Here is a 9969-nt window from a genome sequence, read left to right on the forward strand (position 1 = left end):
CTCCTAAAAATACCATGTGTGAGCACATGTGAAACTTCCTAAAAATACCATGTGTGAGCACATGTGAAACCTCCAAAAAATACCATGTGTGAGCACATGTGAAACTTCCTAAAAATACCATGTGTGAGCACATGTGAAACTTCCTAAAAATACCATGTGTGAGCACATGTGAAACCTCCTAAAAATGTTGGCCAAAACTCCCTCTTGGTTATTTGTATAAGCAGCACATGAAACATAAGTGATTTTCTTAAGTAGACTCAGAATCCTCAAGATACCCTACTATATGTCTGCAAAAGCTCCAAAATCATGAGTCATTCAAAGTGCTCTTGGTCCCAGCATTTTGAATAAAGGCCACTCTGCCTGTATGACCAAGTTAAAATGCATATACATGCACATACAGGTATACAAACAAGCATAGAGACTCCCTTCAGAAATGAACCTTTTCTATGGTGGAACACTCATAAAAATTATTTAGAGCAAATGCAAGTCTATGTGTCTTGTAAAAAAAAAAAATCACCTCTCCTGGTGTACCATTCGTTTTGATTCAGAGTGTGACCTCACTGATTGATGGCTATGTTTCACTAGGTCACTTGGGGCTGGGCAGTCTGGTTCAGGAAAATAACCTGAGCACCAAGTAAAGTAAGAAATGTGTTTCAGCACGAGCCTCCTCCTTGCCTACTAATGTGTATTTGCCTCTCTCGCCTTCCAACTATAGGACGGAGCATTTTTTCCACCAGCTGACTTTTTCTGTTTCCTTTAGTTTTGTAAATTATACATGACAACCAGTGAGCAATGTCTCAAGACTACACTAGAAAGACTGGAGGCCGATAGTAAACTGAGGCGTCAACAATTTGGAAGCCAGATGGAAGGATCCCCTGAAAGGGGTCCGTCACCAGCACCAAAACCGTCACCTAGGGTCATAAGAAAAAATGACCAAGAAACACTCTCAAGCAAAGGTATTTACTCTCAATACTAATAATTTCCTGATCAGAAATGTGGATCATAATTCAAACAAAATTGTCCTTTCATCTCAGGTTATCAACAATAAGGTCACTGAGAATCCAAGAATTAGTCACCATTTCTAGACTTTCCTAGCAGTAAAAATCTACTAGAGTAAAATTTTTATTGTGGGATTTTACTTGGCTAGGCTCATTATATTTTATTAAAACTAAAATTTCAGACTAAAAGGTGACATATTGAAATAAAGAATCTTATATTAGTAGCACATAAATTAAGGACCATTAAAGCCTGGTCAGTACGAAACCTCTGATTGCATTTGACTAGGAAGGACAGAGAGTGACATTGGTGCATAGACAGTGTGACACCATGTTTAGAAACACACTGCTTCTGATCACCAAATGACGGTTACTCTTTACAGGTGACACAAGCCATGCCTTACTGTCAACAACTAGAAAGTTCAAAACATCTGTTTCCTTCACAATGACCATGAGTGCTAACAGTAACCAAGACTCAACATTAACTGAGCCAAACTTAAAGGTATAGTACTTAAATGAACAAATACAACTTTCTGAAAAGTATTTGGCTTTAAGATTATTAACAATTATTGAATGTCTACTGGGAACCAATGGAGTTTGTGAACTAATTTCAGTTTTTCTGTAGAATACAGAATTTCTATTTGTAATATTTTAAATTAGATTTTATCCATCTATTTATCTATCTATCTATCTATCTATCTATCTATCTATCTATCTATCTATCTATCTATCTATCTATCCATCCATCTATCCATCCATCCATCTATGGAGGGGGCGAGCAGCATGGGCACTCCATGGTGCATATGTGGAGGTCAGAGGACAGCTTGTGATGGTAGCTCTTACCCTCCACCATGTGGTATCCAGGATGAATTTGGGTTGTGTGTTTTGTCTGTAGACATCTTTGTCTGCTGAGCTATCTTGCTGACCTTGGTTATGATATTTTAAAGTAAAAATAATGAGCAAGAATATTTTTATTTATAAGGACTTTACTTTAAAAATAGTGACTCTTGAGTTTTTGAACTTGATAAATAGATTAATTAACTATAAACCTTAGCAAGTAAATTTTTTTTTGTTTGACCAATACTTTCCATAGGTGCTTCTTAAATAAATCATTGATTCAATATCAATTCCTGTGAGAGCAAGACCACAAAGTCACTTTGCTAAGTCAATATTTGTAGAGTGTTAATATTGATCTTCTTCCTTTGTTTTCCCTTTCTAGACTCAACTTTTACTAGTTTTCTTTCAGCAGAAAATAATAGCTACTGAATATAAAACATTAACTGGAAAGTGCTAGGATACATTAAGAATGTGCACCTGGAGACCTGTGTGAGGGGGAATGGTTATGACCACACACTCTAACTGCTGCTAGAGAACTGAACTGATTGTTCTCTAGAGCTGCATTCTTGTTTCAAATAACAACTCTGTATTTGTTATTGAACTCTGAAGTCCCTTATATCTTTAAATTGCTAGACAGTGACATTTGTTCTATATTAAAATTTTAAAACATCATCTCTAAGGAATTTTCCTCTGACTGTTTAGGAATCTATACACCCTAAGCAATTTGGTGTGCCTGTCCAGTATGCTCACACAGATTCTGTGTTCCAACAATATTAGTTTTCACTAATAGAACCTTTTTGTATTTTGTAATTAAGTTAAATATTAAAATGTTAGCCTGATTAATTATAATTTACCTAATTCTAAAGTATATTTTAGTCATCATGTAGAGATATAAATTAACCATATAAATACATTTTATTTTATTCAGTCCAACCAATAATTTTTTCTTTCCATTTTTTTTTTTTGGTAGTTTTTCCAGACAGCCTTGGTTGCCTAATAACTTACTCTGTAAATCAGGCTGACCTTGAACTCAGAGATCTGTCTGCCTCTGCCTCCTGAGTGCTAGGATTAAAGGTGTGCACCACTACCTAATAATTTCTAATCAAGTAATTTGTGTCAATTATTTTGCTTAGTGTAAAATATGGATCTTGAATTAACAACATTTATGATTGTTTTATGCCTGTCATATGCCAAGGTAGTATGGCATAGTATTATTGTTATAACAATTGTTATACTAGATATTTATTGATTGTATACGTAGCAAAAAAGAGTCTTCTTAGACTTGATAAAAAGCTCAGAATAAACAGACATGCGAGTAAGTCCTAGCTATTCCCTAATGGGGTAAATTTAACAACCTCTTTTTTTGAGTGTGATTTTCCTTAACTGTGTCTTGGGATTAATTTTATGTATTTTAAAAGATGTAAATGTTTTTCAAAGCATTTATCACAGTACTGGGGACATAGTCTCTTAAATACAGAAAGTATTACAGAACTAAGACATGACTACAATTCTTTTTATGGTAATGAGATGGTGAAAGTCTATGAAGGAAAGCTATTTTTGTATTAGATTGTGAAGGGAAATAGGAGAAAGACTTACCTGAGAGGCTGATAGAGTTATCTGACTATGTCCTGATCCAGCTTGTCCTGTGGTAGCGCTTGAGTATACTAGGACCATCCCAGGATTAGTCTGCAGGCTATAGGGAGTGATTTTATACATATATGCACACATATATATGTATATGTATAAAAGAGTCCACTTATAGTTTGCATGTAGACATCAAAAGTAAGAATGATTTTCTTTTAGCCTCCTTGAGTACCTGACTGTAGGCACCATGCTGAGCAGCCAGATTGTAAATCATATATCCATACATTTATAAATGATTTGAATTACAGGAGGAAAATAAGCACTTTACAGAGGCTGTGCATACATGACTTCTATTGGTCATACTTCAACACATATTCCTCTCTTTTTAATCCTGACTTCTATCTAGTTATGGTCTGTAATATTCAAGAAATGTCAAGAATTTTCTCTTGAGAGACAAATAGCTTTAACTTCCTTGCTATAAAGCCAGTCCCGACTAAAATTAGAGTAGGCCACAAGTCAAAAGTTGTATCCCCAGAGATATATCTCAGGCTGTATTCATACTCCTAATTGCCTAATTATATATCTTAGAAATGCATTTTATATGATAGGTATATTACACACACACACACACACACATACATATCATACACCACATAGTATGCATATATGGTATGTATTTACATGTTATATGTCTGTAAGCTATATGCATGTGAAATATATCATATACACAAGTTCTCTATAAAACAGTGTAGCTATATCACATAATCATATATACAAATATAGCAAACAAATTGAAAGTGGTTCAGTCTTAATTTTGGTTAAAGACCAGTTATGTTTCTTTTTCAAAATGTTAAGCAGTTTAACCTGTCAATTAAAAGATAAACCCATATTAGTTTTCTTTTATAAATCATCTTTTATTTTTAAGTATCCTTTAATAACAAAAAGGTTGACAATGTTTTTATCTACTTCTTCAACACAATGAAAGCAAATATCTTCCAATAAAAATGTGGCATGGGTGTCTTGGTCCCACTGTCATCTGTGCACATCCACTTACTAACTTTTGCTCACCTGGATTGCTGATACTGTAAAATTACACGTGAGGGCAGGGTTTACCAGAGTGACCCAGAAAGATGTAACTTAATTGGTAGGTTTGTTTTGATCACTATTTTCTAATTTAAAATCTGTAGTTTGTGCCTTTAGCATTGCCTCATTTCTTGTGAATGAAATAAGTAAAATCTGTGAACCACAATGAACTAACAGTTGTTTGCATTTAGAGGAAACTCGCGAATTGGTAGAATCTAGCACCACCTCATGCCCACTCTAAGAATTACAAGCTGTTTTATTTGTGAAAAAATATATGTCACACAACGGAATTTCCTCTTCTATTATTATAAAAACATTTTAAAATTCAGTGTACTTCTATCTTCTCATAGAACCTCAGACTATCAACTTGGTCTACATTCCATTCAAATTGATTTATTTAAACGATTCAGACAAATTTTCAGCTTTTTTTAAACTTTTAATTCATAACGTGTCTGACTTCATGACCAATAAAATAAAATAAAAACCCAAACCAACCAACCAACCAACCAATCAATCAAACAAACAAACAAAAAACTCTTTGTATGATTGAAAATCCTGTTTTAAATAAAATTTCAAGTTGAGTAAGTATTATGTGTGTAATAAGTTTGGTAGATCTTAAGAAACCAAGTGTTTCTTCTTAAATGGTACTGCTCCAAGATTTTCTAGTGTATGTTGTGTGCTGTCAGAACAGTGTGACTGTTCACCAGTGTTCACTTGGTGTCAATCATGCCTTACTTTTGCATAGCTTCCGGTGTTGTTTCCAGTCCTATTAACTCTGTATGGAGCTTGGTAGTCTTCTAACTTTGTTTTGAAACTTACAAATTCTTTTCTATTGTAGTTATTTTTCCAGAACTGGAACTTGGGAAAGGTCTCTGATAAAAATGTTAGCCTTCTCAGCAAGCTTTTTAAAGTCATCTATCAGCCCACTGCACTGCCTGCAGAGGAGCTGTCTGCCACAGACAACTTCTTTCATTAGTTTCCCCAATGGCACAAGTCACACTAATTTCTAATATACTAAACACAGTGCATTAAAAAAGAAAAGTTCCTTTAGGGTGGTGAAAAGGCTCAGCAGGTAAAAGTTTGACAACTTGAGTTTAATCTCCAGGTCCCCCAGTGGGAGGAGGGAGCCGACCAAAATGTGGAGTGCTGCTACACACATGATTATGATACAAATATAAAAAATATGGCTAACTTCTAACATCTTCACTTTTTAAATTAAAAAAAAGTGAAACACTTAAGTTTGTTCTAGTCCTTAAGTGTCAAAGTCATTCAGAATAATACTAGTCCAGCACTGTATCAGTCACTGAGTATTCTTTATGTTATAGATGATTGATTATAACATAAATGTGAGACTTGCTTTACAGCCCACTTTAGGAAATCAGGTTAGTGCTTTTGTGTCTTTAGTTCTGAGGGAGGATCTCGCTGTGCAGCCCTGGCTGTCCTGGAATTCTGTTCTCCAAAGTGGCCTCAAAGTTGCTACCATCTTCCTGTTTCTGCCAAGTGCTAGGATTATAGCAAAGCCACCATACCCAGTAGTTATGGCATATATTTAAATGCAAAATAGAGCAGAACTCAGAATAAAACTAATGCTACTGAAGAGAAAGGCTTCTGAAGTCATTGAGAACTGTGACACCGTACTTACCATGTTGTTTTTCAGGCTTCTCCTATCCTTCTTCTACCAAAAAAGGATGTCCTAAATTGCCTTTTCAATTCTCTATCTTTAAAATGATCTTACATCCTTGATGTAAAACCACAAAATTTAAAATTCTCCAACCCCCACCCCTAAATTACAAACACTAACATGCTACCACACAGACTAAGCTCCACACCTGACTTCATGTGATGGTTGTACCTTAGCATTACGCATATGCTACATGCTTAGGCTATGTGTAAGTCACGCATAAGAAACAGTAACCCTCATGTTTGAGATCATCTCAAAGACATCATGTTATGTATAAACAGATTTTCTAAAACCTGAAGAAAAAAAAGCAACATCTGGAACACTTCTGGTTCCAAGATTTAGACAAAGACGTTCAATCTATATTGTGTAATTTTGAATTGTCCTTTCCCACTGTAGGTAGGTAAATCTAAAGCATGCGTTCCTGAGGAACACCTGATGGAACTGGGTCTGCTAATTCTGTAATCAAAACTGATCAGGTGTGGCAGGATTCAGGAGAGAAGTACAGAGGGTCAGGAAATTGAATAGAGATGTGTAGCAGTGCAAGATGGGGAACTAGGGGTGGCCACTAGAAAGTCCCAGATGCCAGGGAAGCAAGAGGTTCCCAGGACCCTACAGGGATGACGTTACCCAAAATACCCAACACAGGGAAGATAGAACCTGTAGAGACCATATGCAATGGATATGTACAGCCTCCGGTTGCGGGATGGGGCCACCCACCCATCTCAAAAATTTTAACCCAGAATTGAGGCAGCAGGGAGGAGGGATGGGATACAGGGCTTGCAGAGGGGGAACTGGGAAGGGGGACAACATTTGAAATGTAAACAATTTAAATATCCAATAAATAATGAAAATAATAATAATAAAAAAGAAAGTAAAAAACAACTAGACAGGTGTGGTGGTTCATGCCTATAATATCAGCACTCAAGAGAATGAGGCAGGAGGATTGCTGCAAGTATAAGGCCAGTGTTGGCTACAAAGTGAGGTGCTACCACAAAAAGGGGGGATTTACATCAATTTAAAAATAACCAAACATAAAATAAAAAATAACAAGTACGTCAGTGCTTACCAAGGTATTAATAATCAAAATATAAGAAACTGCCACATCTGCAATATAAATGTGAAACTAGGAGATAAATAGGCAGTTCACATGAAAAGAAACAAAAATTATAAACATATGGCAGAATATTAATCTCTGAAAGTATAATCAAAATTCTAATTAATGTAAAAGTTATTAAAATTCCATTTTTTTCTGTCAGTTACATCTGACACATAAAATAAGCATAACACTATGTTTTATGTACCCATACTTTGATTAGGAAATTTTTCTCCACAATCCTCAATTTTTTTCATAACATAGTTTGATCAAGTTTTATTATAAAATTATTATATTTCATACCATTGGTGCTCTCATAAAAATAGCATCACTGAGTTATAATATGGAATGCATATTAATAGGTCTAAAACTATACTTTTCCTCTAGGATTTCTTTTTAGAGAAATCATTTTTTTAGGAGAAAAACTTAAAGCAGTATTCATGTTAAGGTTATCTTTGCTGATGAGAAATTGGAAATGAACTGAATGTTTAACACTTTATTTTTCAGAGCAAATAATTTTTATGTAAGATTAAATTTTAAAAATAAAAAAATGGTATTTTTTAGAATATAAAACTTGATTTCTATAAAGGTTTGTATTAGAAAAGATTATCTTATAATCATAACATAATAACAGAATTATAATGATTTTTTTATCCTAAGTTTTTGTCTCAATATATAAATATATTTAAAATAATTACTACTTATATAATAAAAATGTTATATAAATATATACTTGGGCAGTTTTGCCTTTAAGAAGGATTGAGAAGCTGGGTGAGGTGGTACATGCTTTAAGTCCCGTTGTTGGGAAGCGAGAAAGGCAGGTGTCTGTGAGCTCAAGGCAGCCTGGTCTACACAGTAATTTCTAGGTCAGCTGGAGCTAAAAAGAAGAGAAGAGAGTGAGCAATTATTCTCGATGGAAATAATTATTTTAAAATTTATTTATTTATTTTATGTATATGAGTACACTATAGCTGTCTTCAGACACACCAGAAGAGAGCTTCAGATCCCATTACAGATGGTTGTGAGCCACCATGTGGTTGCTGGGAATTGAACTATTGAACTCAGGACCTCGGGTATAGCAGTCAGTAATAAATTTTAGTCTTGCTTCTGCATTGTACATTGTGTGATATTATTACTTTGTGTCTAATGTGGATGGATCTTTTGAATAATTACCAATGTTATTAAGTCCTTGAAGTTACAGATATTTAAATATCCTTACAGAGAAGTAGTCAGAATTTTATTATAAAGTCCTCATTAGGACTCTAGTTTTTGGAGTTCGAAAGGAACAGTACAGAAATATGTCTTCTGGCAAGTTCACCAACTAAAGTGAAAAGCATTCTCCACACATTTATTGTAATAACAAATTTTGATAACTCAGTAAATTGTCTTTTACTACGTGCCCAATGTGGTGTTTTCAAATTTTACTTAACTTCTATGATGGGAAGGGATTTGATTAACTGACAGTTTTACCAGATTTCCCTCCTCCCTTTTCTTTAAAAAAAAAAAAAAAAGTTTCGGCAACATTTTGCAGCCCAGACAGGTCTCAGAGGCCAGTCCTTCTGCTCTATCCCCTGAGTGGTGGGATTACAGGGGAGACACCACCAGGCCCAGTTTCTTGGTGTATTTTTAGTAGCAATGAAGCTTTTATTTATAAGATTTTATATCTGCTTACCAAAAGTGAAATGGTTATGTGGGTTGCTGTGTGACTAGTTTCTGAGTACAGATGCTTGCTTCTTCTCCTTCTTGTTTTAGTTTTAATTTTACTAATCCTTCCTTCTTCGTTCCTACTATGCTCCTTACGCTGAGCTCACCTGGACTGGGACAGATGTACATTTTATAATTGTCTTCCAGGTTGTATTTTCCTAACTTTTCTTTTCTTTTCTTTTCTTTTTTATTAGATGGTTTTCTTTATTTACATTTCAAATGTTATCCCCTTTCCTAATTTCCCGTCCGGAAACCCCCTATCCCTTCCTTCCCCAAGCCCCTTGCTCACCAACCTACCCACTCTCTCTTCCTGGCCCTGGAATTCCCCTTTATTGGGGCATAGAACCTTCACAGGACCAAGGGTCTCTCCTCCCATTGATGACCGACTAGGCCATCCTCTGCTACATATGCAGCTAGAGACATGAATCCCACCGTTTGTTTTCTTTGGTTGGTGATTTAGTCCCTGGGAGTTCTGGGTGTACTGGTTAGTTCATATTGTTGTTCCTCCTATAGGGCTGCAGACCCCTTCAGCTCCATGGGTACTTTCTCTAGCTTCTTCATTGGGGACCCTGTGTTCTGTCCAATGGATGGTTGTGAGCATTCACTTCTGTATTTGTCAGGCACTGCCAGAGCCTCTCAGGAGACAGCTTTATCAGGCTAACCTCTTGTTGGCATCCACAATAGGGTCTGGTTTTGGTGGTTGTTTATGGGATGGATCCCCAGGTGGGCCATTCTCTGGATGGTCATTCCTTCAGTCTCTGCTTCACACTTTGTCTCTGTAACTCCTTCCATGAGCATTTTGTTCCCCTTCTAAGAAGGACCAAAGTATCCACAGTCTGGCCTTCCTTCTTCTTGAGTTTCATGTGTTTTGTGAATTGTATCTTGAGTATTCTGAGCTTCTGGGCTAATATCCACTTATCAGTGAGTGCATATCAAGTGACTTCTTTTGTGATTGGGTTACCTCACTCAGGATGATATCCTCCAGATCCATC

General features: G+C 35.7%; 1 protein-coding gene across 4 annotated transcripts in view; it reads left to right on the forward strand.

Moving 5' to 3' along the window:
* The window catches only part of Efcab7 (EF-hand calcium binding domain 7), a 51614-nt gene that overhangs the window by 15273 nt on the left and 26372 nt on the right, over nucleotides 1-9969 (forward strand). For all 4 annotated transcript variants that reach the window (XM_021159712.2, XM_021159714.2, XM_029476087.1 and 1 more), the window contains exons 5-6: nucleotides 761-956; nucleotides 1379-1497. In XM_021159712.2, coding sequence (XP_021015371.1) covers nucleotides 761-956; nucleotides 1379-1497 — 315 coding nt within the window. The remainder of the gene's footprint in view (nucleotides 1-760; nucleotides 957-1378; nucleotides 1498-9969) is intronic.

Source organism: Mus caroli, chromosome 4, assembly GCF_900094665.2.
Source record: "Mus caroli chromosome 4, CAROLI_EIJ_v1.1, whole genome shotgun sequence".
NCBI classification, from domain to species: Eukaryota; Metazoa; Chordata; class Mammalia; order Rodentia; family Muridae; genus Mus; species Mus caroli.